General features: G+C 45.6%; 2 protein-coding genes across 5 annotated transcripts in view; both read right to left on the minus strand.

Annotated features, from left to right (window-relative positions):
- Positions 1 to 174: 174 nt before the first annotated feature.
- Positions 175 to 12,051, minus strand: ZDHHC23 (zinc finger DHHC-type palmitoyltransferase 23). Its single transcript, XM_060150580.1, has 5 exons — positions 11,899 to 12,051; positions 11,133 to 11,327; positions 8,367 to 9,077; positions 6,611 to 6,778; positions 175 to 4,755 (listed from the first exon to the last, which is right to left on the minus strand). The coding sequence occupies exons 2-5, from the start codon at positions 11,291 to 11,293 to the stop codon at positions 4,488 to 4,490; spliced, it is 1,308 nt and encodes a 435-aa protein (XP_060006563.1). The 5' UTR covers positions 11,294 to 11,327; positions 11,899 to 12,051; the 3' UTR covers positions 175 to 4,487.
- An 897-nt stretch (positions 12,052 to 12,948) lies between these two features.
- GRAMD1C (GRAM domain containing 1C) overlaps positions 12,949 to 19,255 on the minus strand; it is a 34,684-nt gene continuing 28,377 nt past the window's right edge. The window contains exons 13-14 of one of the 4 annotated variants that reach the window (XR_009540763.1): positions 15,425 to 15,529; positions 12,949 to 14,650 (exon numbers count right to left, since the gene is read on the minus strand). Coding sequence is in view for 3 of the 4 variants with exons in the window: in XM_060150583.1 (XP_060006566.1) it covers positions 14,647 to 14,650; positions 15,217 to 15,332 (120 nt within the window). In the remaining variant the exon portion in view is untranslated. Of the gene's footprint in view, positions 14,651 to 15,203; positions 15,530 to 19,255 lie in introns of those variants that run through there. The other 3 variants (XM_060150583.1, XM_060150584.1, XM_060150585.1) reach the window with 3 other exon arrangements.

A 19,255-nucleotide genomic window follows, 5' to 3' on the forward strand; every position in this document is an offset into this window, starting at 1 on the left:
AAAGTAACCACAAGGAAAAGAATAGTTTACGGCTAGGGACGGTTTAAGTCCACAGGATGGGGACATCTAGGCAGCCAAAGAGGCAGCCCAGGTCTAATGCACGCTTTTCTTAAAGCAAAAGAGTTCAGGAGACACACCAAGAAACAACGACGATTTTCCTTAAAGAAAGCACTTTATTTTCCATTTAAACAACTTGGTCACAGTACGTTATTTTACATAAATGGCAGTAATTTTTAAAATCTCCACTTAAAAGGCCTTGTGTCTGAGTCTGAGGTGATAAGAGGATATGAATACAAGTATAAAAACAGTGCAAAACGTTTAGCCCGCAGCGTCCAGTGTTGGCTTCACAAGTCCCCTTTAACGTTGCTGAATCAGTTACGTTAAATTTAATATTAAATAAATTTTCCTGGGTTTCCTCTAGTCTAACATCAGACCCAGAAACGTAATCAGATGAAAAGGCTCAGAGGCCCCAACAACTCCAACCGGCCAATCACCTAGACCACAGGATCGCGACAAGCTGAGCTCTGTAACCCGGCATCTTGTCAGGGGCGCCATGTGAAGAAGTAGAGGATTTTAGTTGCATCGATAACTGGAATAGACTAGCTCTGCTTTTAAAGGTTTGCTTTTAAAGTATGAGTTTTCTAGAAGTTAATGGTGCCATCGGGAAGGCTAGCTAGGAGCGTCACAAGCCCATCTCGGAAACAGTCACAACCTCTAAGGAATGTGTCTCCACTAAACCATTCAGTCTCTGGCCTGCTGCTGATACTACCGTGAAACCCTTAGTGCCAACTGAAGTGGGGATAACTGTCCATTAGAAACAGGATTAAATGTAGCTGATTTTGCAAAAAGTTTATATTAATCACAACAAACATCCACAAGAGCATACCGCATTTTATTCAGCGATCAGTTAAGCATGGCTCTCGTTCTCCCCCTGCATCACCTTGGCGATGTGTAATACAGAATGGCATACTTGTCAAGCTGCTGATGAGAAAACCAGATTCCAAACAGGTGCCTCACGCAAAAGTCTCTATCATCCATTGCTTGTTTGAGGAACTGCTCCTTTTTAAAATGCAGGGTACCAAAATATAGCTAAAAATGAAGTCATATAAACCTGCTGACCAGGACGCTTAAACCTCACAGAACCTTAATTTTCAAACATCCTGGTTAAAACTGTGCTTCTAGATGTCATATTTTTGCTTAGTTGCGTTTTATAATAAAAAGCTAATGTCCTACCCAAAGGAAACAGTCTATTAAGCAGATGGTCACTATTACAGAGAACCTTACCAGCATTGTGTTTTCTGGCAGTGGAAGATTCTATTATAGAAAATTTTCTCTTGCTAAAAATTTTAGAAGTACCAAGGACTGTTGCATAAGAGAAAGTTTGTAGCAGTCTTTCTGCTAGGCAGATGGTACGGTGGAAGACAACATTTACTTTATTCACCAAAGGAGACCACCAGTACTTGGAGAGCAAAGATTTACAGGATCCTAAAAACAGACTCGCAGGTGGCTGACGTGAGAGGAGCAGCCCAGCGTCCCCAGAACACGCTTCAGGCTTGATTCGGCAGCATCAGAGGAGCCCACCACAGGGCCGCTGTCAGTGGTCAGTTCACCTTAGGTGTGCCAGCTATAATCACAAAGGACTCTTTGGGTGGCGTAAGAAACATTTCTAAATACTGAAGGGTTGTCTCCCTTCGTGCAATCCTGATTCTCAACTATTTCTCCCTCACATCTTTCAAGTGGACCCATTTCTCTCCCCCGGGAAGAGTGTACCGTGGCATGACAGTAATGTAAGTGGTCAGACTACAGCAGATCATTTACTCAACTCCACATCCAGTATGTTTAACAGAAACTGAGGATGTGGGGTGAAAGGGGGGGACGCACTTATTTGAAATACGTCGGGGCGGGCCTGCTCCTACGGCCAAGAAACTGCGGTTACAGGTCCGCAGGGCAATCCTCCCAGCCACCGCCACCACTTGCGCCTGGGACTCATTTGTTCCCAGAGGCCTTGTCCTTTAAAAGGCCGAAATCCCTCAAATAGCTCCAGACCCTAAAAAGGGTTGAAAGTCCAGGAGTAGAGACCAAGGATATCCCAGAGTCCACAGAAACTGCTCACATATATAGCACCTTGGTGCAAATACTTCAGTAGGCTTTTACCTCCGCAGAACCACGGAGCTTTTCAAAGGGTTGAGCTTTCTTCTGTAAACTGCCAACATGAAGTTCTCAACTTCAAACAAGCACCTGAATTCCAATCAGCCAGAACAATATACAAGGAGCTCTTATCTGAGTGAGGGAAACAGTGAGTTGCCCCATCCAGGGAACCCTGTTAGGGGTGCACTGTTACAAGGATGATGGTCATTCCTAATTCTCCCAGATGACTCTGGTCTTTAGGGTACTCCTCAGCTTCAGCGCATCATATTTTGACTGTGGTTAAAGATTTGGCAAGAGGCCAAGATTACTGACTATATTAACATTTCTATGAATTTTATTATCAATCGCTAGCCAATCAGAGTTGGCTATACATCTGGCATTCAAGAGACTACAAGCAGAGATTTCTGGCCACATGTGCTGTCCTTGACATCATTACTCTCTCTCTCTCACACCTGCAACCCACACAAAGAGGAATTCGTTACATCACCTCCAATGTTAATTGCAAATAAATGCTTGATTCTGGACCAGGGACAGGGTACCACTGTACACACCACAGACTCTGCTAACATCCCCAGACTTGCTCTTTGGCTCATCCTAGTGGAATACGGAGCCTATCGTTCAGTAAACAATCCATCTCTAGGGAGAGCAACGACAAGCCTGTATAAAAATGTGATGCCTGTCTTAAGGACAGCCTCGATTAACGGCAGGACCAGGGACGGTCCCAGCTGCAGAGGGTGGCAATGCTGTAGAAGTAGCAATATTTCTTCTCGACCTTTATAAACCTCTTGCTACAGCAGCATGCACAGAAGGACTGACTGAAAAAGCTGGCGGTATTTTCCCTATATTAAGCTATTAGCCAAAACAAATGTAAGGGCTCATGAATTCTTTGGGGTTCCAAAAACAAGTACAGGTACAAAACCAAATATTTCAAGAGGGTATTTTTCCCCATGTTAAGTTGCCTCATCTTAATTTTATGCCAGAATCGCTAAATATTTAATCCTTTACACGTTTTCCGTTTTGAGGTAGGATTAAAGAAACAATTTAGGAAGAGCCAGGGAAGAACAGTAATCTATTAATTAGTGGAAACCACATATACCCTGTTTCTTCTCTCCTAGTGAGATACTTTTATCTTGGGAAAGGTGAATGAGAAGTAATGTGCAAGTTAAGTGGGAAGACGTCAATCAGCCCCTCACAGAGAGCTCATGCCAGAATAATGTGAACGCCAGAATACTGGTTTTTGCAACTTGGGGCTATTACTGACAGTGCCTGAATCACTTATATCAACAAAAAAGTCAAGCTCTTGATATTAACCAGCCACCCTACCCACAAAGAGAGTAAAATCTTCCCGATAGGCGTGTCTGTTCTCGTCCAGCCGTTGTCACAAGTGTGCTAGCACCTGACCAGGCAACACGTGGGAAGCGGAAAAAAACACTGATGCCTACTGGAGTTACTTAGAGTAAATCCAAACAGAATAAATCCATAAGAAATAAGATCAATGTAAGAACTCATCACCTAAACTCATGACCACTGTGCATTACACTAGCAATAATTAGGCTCGTAATTATTATCAACTTTCAAGATCAGATGACAGCGTAAATCCATTTGGTCGTCTTCTACCCTGTTTGAGTAGTTAATGTCTAATACTTCAGAAAGAGAAATCCCCATAACCGTACCATATGGTATTTGGGGATCGTTTTTTCACTCTGAAATGCTGAAAATGGACTGGTTTCAATATTCTGACCTGAAATATTTTTTCCAGTCTTAGGAGTCTCCTAATAATAATTGACACCTCTCTGGTCCTTTAGTTTTTCGTTGTTTTTCAGTGCTTTCCACATACCGCATCCCTCTCGTGACCCTCCCGTGTCCCCCCGCACAACCGCTCTGTGAGGTAGCCAGGGCAGCATCAGTACCCCACTTGACAAATGAACCTGAGACTCAGGGAAGTGACCTGACCGAGGGTCGCATGGCTATTAGGAGTTGAAAGAGGGACTAGAAACTACCCTAATCCAAAGCTCTCTCTCCCATACTAATGGGTGGCAATTGCTTCTATCAATTTCTGCATTAGCAATCCACATCCTTTTCAACTTTTGGTGACTGAGTTAGTTAATAAGGTGACTGGAAAGGAATGGCTCTACTTTTACTGATATAAAAATCCCTTAAATTGTGAAGTCAGAAAAATTCATTTCCTCCCAGTCCAGTGCCTAAACCTGAGCATGGCCCTATAACGCCTTTAAGAAACCGGGGATAAACGCAAGCATCCTACGCGTACCGAAGTGTAGGATGCAAGGGAGCAGAGGGAGGAGACGCCCTCCCGCCCCCGGAGCCGTACAGAAGGCACTTCATACTATGTCCTCAGCAGGGTGGTGGAAGGGGTGCGTGCCCAGGGTGGAGAACTGGTGCCAGTTCCGCAGGAAGCCCCGATTGTACTGGCCTGTGTCCACGATGAGCCCGCAGAGCAGCCGGCGCCCCGTCTTCTGTCGAAGGGCCTGCTGCACTTCCCTCTCCGTCACATTGTAGCTGATGTTTATCAGCTGGATCAGGAAGATGTAGGCCATGCCCCCCATGATGATCACAGAGTACCACACGCAGGTGAAGCACAGAGCTGAGCTGGGAGCAGGAAAAGGCAGGTCAGGGCGGCCAACGCTGCACATTCAGAGAGCTCTCCCCATGGTAACATTTTACACACGTAGTACTTACTCCTAAGGACGCTGGCCCCTTCCCTGATTACCCCACTTGGAAGATACTTTTCTCTCCTCGGAGTGCCAATAAATAACCTGCTTCACTTATGACTCTTAACATGTTCTTATAATTACTGGTGCCTCCTTTTCTAGGATGTGATACTAGAACAGCAGGGACTGTTTTGTGTGTTTCGTGTCCCCCACACAGCCAACAGTGTCTGACACAACCGCAGTCAAGATCTGTTTGTTGCATGAATAATTCCTAAATTGTTCTTAACGCAGAAGAAAACGGAGGCGCCGTGAGATTGCTGTAAACGTCCTCAAGGGAGCTGTGGGTGGGACCGAGCAGCAGTGCTAAGGTTGCTCATCCCCGTTCTTTTCCGTACAAGGCCGACGAGCACAGGTAAGAGGACAGCTCCCAGCACCAGCAGCCCTGAAGGAGCGCCAGGAGCACCGTCACATTTCAAATCCCGCTTTCCAAAACCAAACAGGGTCACACAGGACAAGAAAGCTGCTTCCAGCTCATTAATAAGGCTGTGAGGAGAGGCTGCCGATTAACGTCTGCCAAGTGATTATTTTCAAACATCTGCACGTGAGTTAGAGGGAAATTCATTCAGAATCTTCATCTGTTAAGCTGAAAGGGACCTCAGGGATGATTAAATCGCCACAAAGATGAGGAAAACTGAGGCCCAGTGAGGAGACATGAATCGTGGGTCCATAGCACTGAGAACACAGCAGCAGGACTGTGTTCCTCATCTCATTTACGGGGCCCACAGAAAGCCTAGAAAACTCATGCTTACCAACATACAGACACAACGACCCCCAAGGGCCTCTGCTTTCTTCTCGCTCTTTGTTTTCAAGACACTCCCTGCTTTGTCCACATAGCACGCCTGTGTGGGCCCTTGTCTGTACCAGTCTGTGGACAGATCTCCCCCTCGCCACTGCAGAGCTAGACATTCGTGGGCATTAGAACAGATGGGCCCTCCTCCGCAGGTTAAGTTCCTGTCTTCTCTGTGTTGAGAGTCTTCATAGGTTGTGAAATCCTTCAGTGACTACTATTCTTAGTGGGTTGTGATAAATGTCCTCAAGCAGAGCTTTCAGGGACAGGGTGGGCAGGGGATTGGGCCAAAACTAAAAAGTTCCCGCTTCTGCTACAGCACGGAGATCATCACACTGTATAAATGGGCCCCAACCTAAAAACACTGAAGGAAATTCTGACCTAGATACCACAGTAATCATGAGTGGTGATTTAAAAAAAAAAAAAAAAAGTAGAACAGGAAAAAATCAATGGAGGTTAAATAGAAAAGAAAGGTTACAGAGATTGTAAGCATTTCACGAAAGGGTCAGAAGCGGTAAATTAAGACTGGGCTACAAAGCACCAGAAAACAGCAATAAAGTGAGAATTTCCCCAATAACGAGCGACAAAAGAGACCACATCCATACCCAGAGACTGCTACTTTAGTTATCATTTCAGTTTCACTGTGGCTACCTTGGACATGCTAGTGGTCGTTTGACTCTGGAGTCCCTGCGTAAGCCTAGTCCTACTTGTAGAGCACTGGTTCCTCACTTTTTAAGGTCAATGTTCCTTGTGACATCATCCAGAAAAATGCACGTATCCACTGCACAACTGTGTGTTGGCAATTTCAGGGATACCCAGCATCCCCAGAACCTGTCCTGTGTTTTGGGTGAGACCCCCTAACCTAGCAGTGAATCACAGCCCCGCACATTCACTGCAAATCCACTCCCGCTTCCGTGGGGCCCCGTATGGGGTATCCATGTCTCACCTGTAATTTGCATAAACTCCAGGGCAATAGAAGAGAGCTGTGAAGACACTTCTATCCGTACAAATGGTGTCCAAGGTCAGCGTTACCCCGTACACCGAGGTGAGGAGGAAGACCAGAAGGGCAAGCATAAATGCTTGATGATTTGATTCTCCGACACAGCTATTTATCCTCCAAACAGCACAGAGGGGGAGAAAACAAACATGTTTTTAAACGTTCTCTAATAGCTCAATAAACAAGAAAGCTTTTAAAACAGAGATAGTGTGAATTTCAGTTATTAAAAAGTAAGTTCTCTTGTTTTTCAGTTTTAGGGAATTAAAAACTTGTCTGCTGAGAGATGTAGTCTTATATTCTCCGCTCTTTGCAAGGTGAAATCATATCATTAGCTTAAGGACAAGACTAAGTCAAAAAGCAGAACCTGGCTAACAAATCTTTCTAGGTATTAATAAGTGAAGTCTGTTACCCAAGTCTGTTACCCAATGTTAAGAGAGTTAACACTGTAATCACCACCATAAGGATAGGATGGTATCAGAGTTATAAAAACTTAAAAATGCTAAATCAGAAGTATTATACAATGTGGGAAAACATGTATTACATACACATATTAATAAAAGATCCCAAGAGGTTAGAAGCACAGTGTGGGGTAGAGAACTCAATAGTATGCAGACTACTTGTCAGGTACAGAGTTCCATGCCATGGCCGTTTGCAGGGCAGGATGACAGGCACGCCGGGATGCTCCAGCAGGCAGAGATCTCACAGGCGAGGCTGTCAGGACCTCTGCAAACCAGCGCTTGTAAATGGGCCACCACCCTGCACACACGCACGCACATACCCAGGTATGCACGATAATAAATGATGAAGACAGAGAAGGGGAAAACCTAAAAATGAAAATACCTGCTTACTCCTAAAGACAAAGCCCCAGAAAAGAGCTGTCCCTGTTCATGAGCCTTGAACTTAAGGTGTGCTCCTGTGTCCTCCAGGGCTGTCTGCACCCTCACCCTGTCCCATGTCCCCTTCTGAGGGGGAGAGTGTGACATGATCAGAAGCCTAGATAAAAGGCATAATTCACTGACCATGACTGCCTGAAGAACAAGTTGCAAACATGCTACTTACAGCGTTCATATCTGAATTAATCACGCTCCTTTAGTTTAAGATTTATTCAGTAAAGCTGCAACATTTTCTTTAAAAGTTGCACCACACATGTTACGGGTGTCCTCAGGTGTCCTCGATTGTCATTGGCCAGCAAAGAGGTACCCAAAAAGCCCATTTCTGCACCACTAACCAAATAGGGAGTTATCTGGCAGGGCCTTAAGTCAATAATATCAACTAGAAATCACTGGTAGCATCAAAATGATGACGGATACATGGTCAGAGGATAAGAGTCACCTCAAAGTACAGGAACACTTTCTTGAGCTCTGTGAGCACAGGGGGATGTGCCTATACTACGTCTGATACATTCTTTTTTAAAAAGTCATTCAACTGTAGATACTTCTCTCTTAGAAAGGAGAAGATGAGGGGCAGCTCAAAAGAGAAAGCGGGGGGAAAAAAAAAAAACACCTTCAGGAAATGACTGAAAAGAACTAAATTTGTGAAGCTCAAGAAACTGATGACTAAGTGGGAACATCATAACAGCCCACAAATATCTCCAAGGTGTAAAGCTGGGAAGGAAATTTGAGGATGGCCCAAAGGAAGAGCAAACCCGGCTAGAGAGTCTCACGTGAATGCACCCTCCGCAAGCCTCCAGATTTTTCCAACATACCAGACGCAGTGATGATCCATCCTCCTCACACAGACGCCGCAGATCCGGCAGTGCCAGGCCCGGGCCGGCCGCACCAGTCGGCACGTGGCGCACCAGTCCTCCTTCCCCGTGGCGGGGCTTCCAGCCAACGTCCTGGGGCAGCCCTTAGGCTCATCCTTGGGCCCGCGGTTGTTGAGACCGCCCGCTGGGTCTGCGCCGGGGAACCCTTTGGGCTTCTCCGGCCCTGTTCTGTTCAGGTATTCGGTGTGGCTGCCGCTTAGAGATCTGTCATCGTTTGCTGGGTTTCTGAGGTAGCCTGGATCCTTCTTGGCTCGGCACAAGGCTAAGAGTATGAGAAGTAACCCGCAGGTAAGCAGAGCCAGCTGAGTGGGCCCTACACGCCCCCTGGGGACGACCTCCTGCAGGAACACGTAGTACATGTAGCCCAGAGAGAACAGTCCGAGGCTCAGGAAAAACAGAGTCTGTTCTTTCCTTCTGTGAGTGAGGTAGTAGTACCACAGAGCCAGCACAGGGAGGGAGGTCAAAACCACCCCCCCCAGGAGGAAATGCCACGAAGCCACTCGCAGGAAGACAGGCAGCAGGAAGAGTGGGGGAAGGAGGCTAATGTTAACTTTCCTGGCTCCCCTAAGCCAAGGAATCCGGAGGCGGTCAGAGATCGTATCCATGATCCTTTCGTAGGTCTCGGGCTGCACGGACTTACACGTGATCCATCTGTTCCGAGAGAGCACAGAGAAGACACCTCTGACGTGTTTGTTGAATGAAAAACCACTCAACACTGTAGGCCAGACAGCAGGATCAATGATAAAAGATGCCAAAGACCAAGCATTCTACTTCCCTACTATTAAACACGAGCTCTTCAGATTCATGTATAATTCCTTAATACGAATGACAAAATGCTTAGATATTTAACAGAACTATTTCTCCACGAAACAAATACACAGGAATACACACGTATTCCACACAAGTCCTGTTCAGACTGGGGTGGGCGTAGAGCCATAAAAATCTCAAAAAAATTCACCATCTAGGTGTGAAGAAAACATGGGAATTCAAGAAATATTAGGTAAGTGACAAAGTAGCAAAATCACCCAATGAACTATTACAGTCAAACACGGTAAGGTGTGCTCAGAGGAGAGGACACACTTCTGGGTGGAGTCATCACAGGGGTCTTTGTGGGAAAAAAGGGATTTGTGCTCGACCTTGACAGCTGGCTAGTATTCCTGTGGGTGGAGAGGAAGGCAAGAAGGCGTTCCAGTGGAGAGATGCATGTGCAGCACAAAACCTGTCCTGGGCCGGGGGAGTAAACCAGTTCAATAGGGCAGGGGGCTGCATAAGGAAGCGTGGAGGTCAAACTAGTACAAGTCAAATGACTGAGCTTGGTGGACAGGTAGTATTGTTGACTTTTTTTGCATATTAGGCTATTATGGAAAGGAACAGTTTAAGGAAGGATAACATTGGTTTTAGAAATTTAGAATTAAAATAGAATTTAGAATTTTAAAAAATAGGGCTAGACTTGGAAGTGAATGGGAACTAACTATATGGGAGGCATACAGAGCAGCGGGTCTGTAGAAATGCTGGGAGCCCATCTCATCCAGAAGGGTCTGGAGAGAAGAAAACTCAGGGACAGCCCAGGTCTCAAGGGCTGGGAGGGAGGAAGAGTTAGAAGGCCAATGGAAGAGCTGTGGTCTTGAGTGATGGAGGTTACAGAAAAGGCATCATTTCTCCATTCATTAGTCCAAAGTGTTCTACTTTCTCAGTATGGATTTTAGACTAAGACTAAAGAACTTACATTTAAAGGCACCTGTAAGAGACTATTGACACTGTCAAGGAAGAATTACAAAGGGATTATGGGATACTAGACTACAGTAGTCCCCAAGAACGCTTCTCATGGCGAGATGAACATACCAAGCAGCATACCAAATCAGCAATGTGCCACTGCTATGACTTTTTTTAACCAGAAGGAATTACTGATGGGAAAAGCAAGTTTCCACCATCTGTGTTTTCCCCACATTATGCTTTCCATGTGATAATTTTTAAATATATAATTATTTAGAAAATAGATAAAAACCAGGTTATTACTGTTCGGCACAAAATTTTTTCAGTGATATTAGAAATCATCTCTTTGGATAGTTAATTTCCATCACTTGGGATAATGGTGAAAATAAAAGCCAAATACAGTAGCGTCAATCAGGACTGTGTTGCTGCTCATGCTGAAAACAGCCAGTCCAGGGGAGGCACATGCCTTCTGGCTGGATTTCCTCCCCAGAAACAAGGGGTGAAACCGATTCCAAGAGCAGAAAAATGATTTTTCAACCCTCAAGGCCCTGTGTGGCCAAGTGCAATCCAGTCCCAAGATGTCAGTCTCTGAATGCTGAGACCACTGAGAATTGTAGGAACTTTCTGGTACTGATGTGTTCATTTTAAACTTACAGATTCTCCTGGCCTGCATTTTATTTTTTTTAATGCGCTTAACTTGCCTACTATCCCTTTACCTGCCTGTTCTCTCTGTCACCTCCTCCCTTTAAATGAGAAATAATAATGTCCTAGTAAACTGAGCTGAACAAACAGTTGTGCACTACTGGGTAATAATTCATCTTTATAAAGTCCTCACACTTGTCATAAAAGACAACTTTCAGTTGGAGATAAGTGGAAACAGAATGAAGAGCAAATTCTAGTGTTCTAGATGTTCTGGATGGCTAAGCTGAAAGTATACATGGTAGTTCTCAAAAGGGCTGGAGGGATCAGCATCTAGAAACACACAGCTCTTACCTATCACACCCTTCATCCAGATCTTGGCAATCACACAAACAAGCAGCCACGTGGTTCTTTTCCCCATTTCGATCTAGGTACTCGCAGCAGCACAGGGGCTCCAGTTCAGGTTCTTCCGCTTTGTTTTTCTTTCCTGGCTTCATACTGCCCTTCTTGGTCATGATTTCCACCTGTCACCATGAGGCATAAGAAGCCCTCAGGAAGTAAAGTGGAAAGAACACAACTCACATCTTGTAAGCCTATACCTGATTAACCACCAACGCCTGAGAAATCAAAAATGAGAAGAGGCGGAGGTGGTCCCCTTTTCATCAGGCTTTACTGGCTCGGCGTGGCCAGACACAAAGCTCTAGGGCTCTAAGGGCTCCAAGCGCCTTCACCGCCAGGTCCCCATCCAGGAGAGGCGCCGCCTGGGCGCTAGCCGTTCCCATGACGACAGCCTACTACGCGGCCCGGGACAGCCGGGGCATGGGTGGCTGCACTCACCTGCGGGTGCGGGCTGGGGAGGGCCGGGTTGTCCCCGCCCGAAGCCAGGGTGAGGGTGGAAACACCCTCGGAGCTGCGGGAGGAGACAAAGCATGTATCCGCTGGGGCCGACTACCCGGCTCCGGAGAGGCCACCCGGCGCCCGGGCAGCGCTCAGGGTCGCCGTCCAGACCCACTTCTCCGCCGCGAGGTGGGCGCGCCTCTCCCGCCCCGGCCAATCGTGAGGACGTGGGTGGGCCGAGAACACCGCCCAGCCCGAAGAATGACCTTGGGAGGGAAGTTACCTGCGCTCCCGGGCCGAGGTGCGGCTGCAGTCAAAGAGGCCGAGGCGGAGAGGAGAAGGGTCGGCTCCTCCTGAGGCGCGGACGCGTCTGCCGATCTCTGCTCCACGGGGCTCCCGACGCGATGGCTGGAGTCTCAGGGACCCCGGCTCCGTTCTCCGCCGCGCCCTCTCCGCCGCCGCCCACCTGTGACCACAGCGGGCCGCCGCTGGGGCGGTGCGCCCGCCTCCCGCGGTGCCCCCAGCCAACTCCCGCCGTGTCCCCCGCCGCCCCACGGCCGGCCCGGCTGAGCGCGGCAAGTCCGCGAGCTTCCGGGTGCCCCGCCCCCGTCGCCGGGCATCCCCCGCCCGCACGTGCGGAGCCCTCCGGCGAGGCCCCTCCCCCGGCCCGCGGCCCTGGCGCCCGGGGGAGCGGAGGAGCGAAGGCCGGGCTCCTGCGGCGGGTCCAGGTTAGGCGCCGGGCTGATCCGCACCTCCGCCCCGCCCCGCCCCAGAGGCGGCCGCCCGGACCCCGCCCGGACCCGCGGGTGCCAGCGGGCGGCGCGTGGGGGCAGCCTCCCGAGCCTTCGGTGGTGGTGGGGGGGGGGGGGGTCGGCGAAGGCGGAAATACGGGAAATCTGGACCCCTGAGAGTTTCCTAAATACATGAGACCCGTGGGTCGGCAGGTCTTCGTTCAGAAGCCAGCAACAGGCGTTGGGGGAGATCTCCACGGCAAAATGTTACCGACGTACCGCCCCCAAATTCGCTAACCTTCTCTTAAAGGCCCAGGTCACTGTCCCTGATCTGTTAATTATCCAACTTGTTCATTTTCATGATTTCTGGCCAGCAGTCTCTTCATGAGACCAGCAGGCCTATCTAGTACTCTTGCTCCAGAAAGCTGCATATTTGAAACGAAACTGCCCTAAGATGAGAGTCCTCTCTGGGTTTCACTTTTGCACAAAATTTTTTTTTAAAGGGTGTAGGCCCATGTATACGTTTTCACAGAAACAGGCTTTCTAGTTTGGGGAGGGTTTGACCGAAAAAGAAGGAAAACAACTCAGAGATTTGGGGTTTTATTGATATTCGATTTACATAGGCTCAAATACAATTAATTGAATGCATACATATTTAGTTGTAATTTACAAAGCAACTTAACTTTGGTAACTTTCTTTGAGGTATTTTATGAAGTACAGGTTTTAAAGAAATATCACAAAAATACTCAGCTTGTCAGTGACCATTTTTGTGAAATTAACAGAGAACAAGGTTTCAAGTTTACAATCCAGTCACTTTTGCTCAGTCAGACACATCATAAATCCTTATCAAAAAACCTCCAGGTAGGTACACTGGTATCCCAAGGTAGGTTAGTTGAGATTCGCCCAGAGAAACCCGTTTTTCCTCTAATCCAGTCAATAATTTCATTCTCTATGGGCATCTCGAAAATGACTTTAGCAATCCTATGTGGCTTGGGTGACTGGGCAAAAAAGAGACATCTAACTAAAGGCAATTGTTATTCAAGCAGTAAGAATATATACAAATTATTCTGCACTGTCCTTCTCCTGTTCCACAGACATCACTTGTATTGAGACACATACGCCTAAAAACTTTTAATGAAGAGCCAAAGCTCATGTCTGATTTACAACTTGTCAGTGCACTTATATTGGGAGAAAATGCCCCCCAAAGTCTTTCTTAAAGAGCTAAAGTTTGTGTCTGGCTTACAACTGACTGACTAAAGCCACACATGTGAATGAGTAAATGAAGCCATACGTGGCTACTGAAAAGTAGTCCACAAATTATAATATTTTCAACCAGATGGCTCATTTCCACCATGAAAGTCTGCTAAGCTGAAGCCAAGCTTAGTTCAAGTATTCATTTGATCTGTCACTAACATGCCCAGATTTTAACATAATCTTCTAGTTTTTAAAACTCAGAGCATGGTTCTTCGTTTTGAGAGATGGTATCCTACATGTTTCCTTTTCCAAAATTGACTCTTCTGCCATATAATGTATGAAGAGCAAGATAATCTCACCTCTGAGAGCCACCTGAAGAAACACCTATTTCTTTCATAAAGATACCACATGGCTGAAGAACCTTTCAGATAATCATCATCAACATGCAGATTCAAAAGGTTTGACTACTGAATTTACACGCTAAATAAATGAAGACGTTGTATTGATAATATTTATAGTACAAGAATCTATAAATGTTATAATAGATGCCTGAAAACTGATCCTTCAAAGTTAGTAATGATTTAGAGATTTCTTCTTATATTGTCTTCTTTATCCTCTTGAATGTATCTCAACTGTGAAAGCAGCCTATTGGACACATACTGATTCTGTACTAACAGATAAAGTGTCAAACTTCAAACTTCACTGTGAAAATGAGGCCATACCACTCAGTTCAGAATGTCTCATTTTCTTTTTGTATCACAGAAATTCAAATCCACAATATATTTCATGCTTCACTGGAGAAATTCACAGCTTAGAATTATGTATAAGAAATGAAAGGATGGATTCCTAAGGCCGTCAGAGACTAATTCTCCAATAAATGTTATTCAAAAGAATGTTAATTTTAGAAGTACAAATAATGAGAAAATATGGAAATGTTCCTATGACAATTCAAATCCTTCACCCTCTAGTTTTCTTCAAGACGTTTTCTTTTGGTTCCACATATCTCTATAATTTTGGTCCTTAAGATCACTAGCTTTGGACAGCCATGCCTGTCTTGTTCTTATTTAGTAGATCAAAGGTTCTCTGAAGCATAATGAGTGAGCTCTTCAACTGTAAAGAAAATTTTCAAAATCAGATTGTTTAAATTTTTCTGATTATTTGTATGCCAAAAGTTTGCATTTAATAAAATTCTGTCTATACTGATGCCCAAATAAAAGACTAACTATAAAACACCTGATTCCTTCGGTTATCTGTCAGTGTGACTGCTAGCGTTCTTTTCATTTGCTGTAGTGTTGCACTTCTTCCTACAACGTATTACTGTGTGCTTTACCTCCCAATAAGTCTATTCATCAAATGATCCAAAGTGAAGGGCTTGTTTACTGAAATGGTTTCTGAAGCTACAGTGGTCTCCCCACCATCCCCTAAGCAACTCAAGTTCCACTCAAGGCCTTTGCTTGCTATTATGCTCACGTTCATCTTCACCTATCTAAAACTTACCCGTCCCACTGTTTCCATGCAGTTTTCCCTAATCATCCTGCCTCTAAACTCCTAAAGCTTTACTACTTACTTTGATGCTTAATTTTGTACTTTTTCTTTACAGTCTTTAACAATACACATGGACATCTGACATCTCTAATAAAATTGTAGACAACTTGAGAGCAAGAATTATGTCTTACATATGGACACCAAGGGGGGAAAACTGCGGTGGGGTGGGGATGGTGGTGTGCTGAATTGGGCGATTGGGATTGACATGTATACACTGATGTGTATAAAATTGATGACTAATAAGAACCTGCAGTATAAAAAAACAAACAAACAAAACAAAACAAAAAATTATTTCTTTTTTGTATTCATTCATTCATTCAACAAATATTTTTTGCTTACCTGTTAAATGCTGGGCACTGTGCTAAGTACTGGGTATACAATGGTGAACCAAATAGGCACTGTCCCTGCCTTCATGGAGCTTACAGACTAGTGAGAGACTCAGAACTAAAATGAATAATTACACAGATAAATATATACTTACACACTGTACAACTTGAACAACTGGAGGATAGTAGTATCATTTTTTGAAATTAGGTCAACTAGAGGAGAACTAGGTTTGGCTCAAGATGAAAACTTAATTCTGTTTTGGACATGATCAGTTCGGGATGCCTGTTAGCCTCGAGGTAAAGACGCCAAGTCAGCAAGTGGCTGTGTGAGTCTGGACTCAGGGAAGAGGTCAGGGTGAGAGACATGCTTTGGGAGCCATTGGCGCATGTGGTATTCCAAGTTAGGGGAGCAGCTAAGATCACCTAGAGGGCAGTGAAGGAGAAGGGAAGAGAATCTAACGCAAAAGCCTGCACTGGGAGGGGACGAGCTCAGGAAGCAGAGATGGTTTTAACCAGCAAAAAGCAGTTTTACATTATGCTAAGTGGAAGCCAGGCATGAAAGACCGTATATTATATGATTCCATTTATATGAAATGTCCAGAACAGGCAAACCCATAGAAATAGAAAGTAGATTAGTGATCTCCAGGAGCTGAGAGAGTGAGGGATGGGAATGACTGCTCATGGGTACAGGGCTTCTTTGGGGGACGATAAAATGCTCTGGAATTAGATAGTGGCGATGGTGGGACAAGCCTGTGAATTACACTAAAAATTCTTTAAAAGGTGAATTTTATGTTATGTGAATTATATCACAATAAAGCTGTGTTTTTTTCCATGGTTCCAAAGCAGGGAAGATTAGATACATTTCAAGAAAGGAATGGTCAGCTTTGTCAAATGCTGGCACTGTAAGATGAAAAGTTAAAAAAAAAAAAGGTATATTAACTTTAAAAGCCAGAGGTCACTGGGGAGCTTAGCTTGAGCAGTATCAGTGGAAGATATGGGGGAAGAAATCAAGACAGTGTGAGCTGAAGAGTGAGTGAGCGGATTAAATACAGGCATCCAATTTTTCTCCCTCCTGAAACACCACCAAAAGCACGGTAAAGGGATTTTTTTAAGACGTAAGTCCACCAGGACAGAGGAAAACAGAAAAGGTGACAATAGCAACACAACTTTGGAAACTGGAGAGCGGATGGATTACTTAGCAGCCCTGAAAACGCTGAATCCTAAGCTAACAGTAGGGAAAGCTGAGAACCAACCAAATGTACCCTGAAGAATCCTCTAAAGCCTCAGGAATTGACAGGCACCTCTGCAAATGGGAATAAAGAGGAAGGGACTGCAATAAGGATTGGATGAACTTTTGGACATGTGGCCTCTCCTACTACCTGGGCAGAAGTCTAAAGTCCTATTTTCTGGAGAGGATAAAAAAGAGGGTCTCTGGGCTTCCCTGGTGGCGCAGTGGTTGAGAGTCCACCTGCCGGTGCAGGGGACACGGGTTCGTGCCCCGGTCCGGGAGGATCCCACATGCCGCGGAGCGGCTGGGCCCGTGAGCCATGGCCGCTGAGCCTGCACTTCCGGAGCCTATGCTCCGCAACGGGAGAAGCCACAACAGTGAGAGGCCCGCGTACCGAAAAAAAAAAAAAAAGAGGGTCTCTGGCAGTCTGGCCAGGAGGACACCAATACATCGTTAAAGACAGCAGTACCATACCAAAAATGGGGATTATACAAAAACGTGTATACTGCACGTTGAGATCATCCCTTTGCCCTGCCCTCCTCAATCTCTCTACTCTCACTCACCTAAAATGCTGGCAGCCATCCCTTAGTCCTTCAGGGAGGAGACTGGAAGAGTCTTCTCTGTGGAAACTGACCAATCCAAGAGAAAAAACCTAAAGATACTGACATCAGGATTTCTTAGCCAACGGCCCAGCCAGATCTACCAAGAAGTTCAGGGTAGACCAGCCCAACCCACACGATAAGAACTTTGGATGCATACAAGCAGAAAGCGAAGGACTACAGACATCTAAAGAAATCCTCTAACCCTAAGGATAGAAATCAAAACGGGGGAAAGGACCTTGCTGGAATGTGGGTATGCAAGAAGAAAAAAAAAAATGTTTTTAATTATCAGTAATATGGTCAGAGAGAAAGATATTATGGCCACTTAAAACGTTCACAATGCCATTAAAAAAGAAAATTCAGAGAAATGGCAGCTCTTTGAAATTAAAAACTTGTTAGCAAAAACTGAAAAACTCAGTAAAAGAATTTGAAGATTAAGTTGAGGAAATCTCTGAGGAAGTAGAACAAAAAGGCAAAAGGATGGAAGCTGGAAAGAAAAGGTAAGGTTAGACAACCTGTCCAACAGAAGGCAGACACCTGATTACAGGTGCTATAGAAAGTCAGGGGATGGGCTTCCCTGGTGGCGCAGTGGTTGAGAGTCCGCCTGCCGATGCAGGGGACACGGGTTCGTGCCCCGGTCTGGGAGGATCCCACATGCCGCGGAGCGGCTGGGCCCGTGAGCCATGGCCGCTGAGCCTGCGCGTCGGGAGCCTGTGCTCCGCAACGGGAGAGGCCACAACAGTGAGAGGCCCGCGTACCACAAAAAAAAAAAAAAAAAAAAAAAAAAGAAAGTCAGGGGAGAGAAGGTGGAGGAGAGGAAATCATCAGCCACACAGCTCAGTACATCCCAGGACGAAAGGGCACCAGTTTCCAGACGAAAGGATCAGGAATCTGACAGCCTCAGAATTCTCAGGAGTAACACTGGAAGCCAAAAGGCAATGGAGCAATGCCTTCAATGTTCTGAAGGAAACTTATTTCCAAGCTAGAATTCTATCCCCAGCCAAATAATTGATCAAAGGGGAAGGACAGAATAAAAAATTTCAGACAGGTGAAGTCTTAAAATATTTACCTCCATACCCTCTTTCTCAGGAAGCTACTAGAGGATATGCTCCATTAAAAGGAGGGAGGAAACCAAGAAAGCAGAAAACATGGGATATGGGAAACAGGAGGTGGGCAACAGGAGCCCCAAGATGATAGCTGTGCACCTGCAGAGAGGGCCACTGGCCCTGCCTGGAGCCCGTCAGAGGCTCCATGGATTGAAAACCTGAGGTGACCGAAGATGATGAGAGGAGACAGAGCATCAGGGCATGAAACACTTATAAACAATACAATAAAATAATCAACTGTAATAAGAAGACAATTTCAGGGGTAAGAAAAAGTAGCCGCGGTTCATTCTATGGCTCAGCTCAGAACAGTAAACTTAGTCAAAACAAAGCCAACACTGAATGCTGATCCAACCAAAATTACAACTTCCTTTGGAGGACGGGGGATTAGAAATGGGAGCATGAAGAGGTGAAAGAAAACAAAATCCCAGTCTCCATAACGGGAAGTCAAAAGATAACGTCTAAAACTGAAAAATCAAGAAGTATCAACACATGCTTGTGGTTTATAAATATGGAGGTAAACACCAGAAGAATAAACCAGGAGAGTTAGATTGTAGTCTTTGGGAAAGAAATGGAGAAGAGGATACCAGGATTGCTATTTTTCTGAACAACCCTGTAGAACAAGTTAACTCTTCATGTGAACGAGTGACTTTGGTGAAAATAAAACCTCAAAAAAGTGAAGGAGTTATAAACGATAAAATAGTGACAGCCAGAGTAGGCAACTCCGAGAGTGCCTGACGGTGAAAGGGAGGAGAGCGATAGATGAGCAGATAGAGAAGGATGTGGATGACGCAGGTTTTCTAATGTAGGAGATAAGAGAGCAGGGGAGGTGCTGATGGAAAGATCCAGCTGAATGAGGGAGTCTGAAGATGGGGAAGCTAGAGGGGTAGATGGAGTCTCCTGCCAACTCGTGC

This window comes from Lagenorhynchus albirostris, chromosome 5 (assembly GCF_949774975.1).
Source record: "Lagenorhynchus albirostris chromosome 5, mLagAlb1.1, whole genome shotgun sequence".
Lineage (NCBI taxonomy): Eukaryota > Metazoa > Chordata > Mammalia > Artiodactyla > Delphinidae > Lagenorhynchus > Lagenorhynchus albirostris.

What these genes read in the sequence shown, in the direction of transcription:
- ZDHHC23 (XM_060150580.1), bottom strand. Translation starts at nt 11,293, where the DNA reads ATGACCAAGAAGGGCAGTATGAAGCCAGGAAAGAAAAACAAAGCGGAA. An exon ending in CTGGATGAAGGGTGTGATAG is followed by an intron (nt 9,078 to 11,132) that starts GTAAGAGCTGTG and finishes CTCTCGGAACAG; the next exon opens with ATGGATCACGTGTAAGTCCG. An exon ending in GGAGTTTATGCAAATTACAG is followed by an intron (nt 4,756 to 6,610) that starts GTGAGACATGGA and finishes TCCTGCTCCCAG; the next exon opens with CTCAGCTCTGTGCTTCACCT.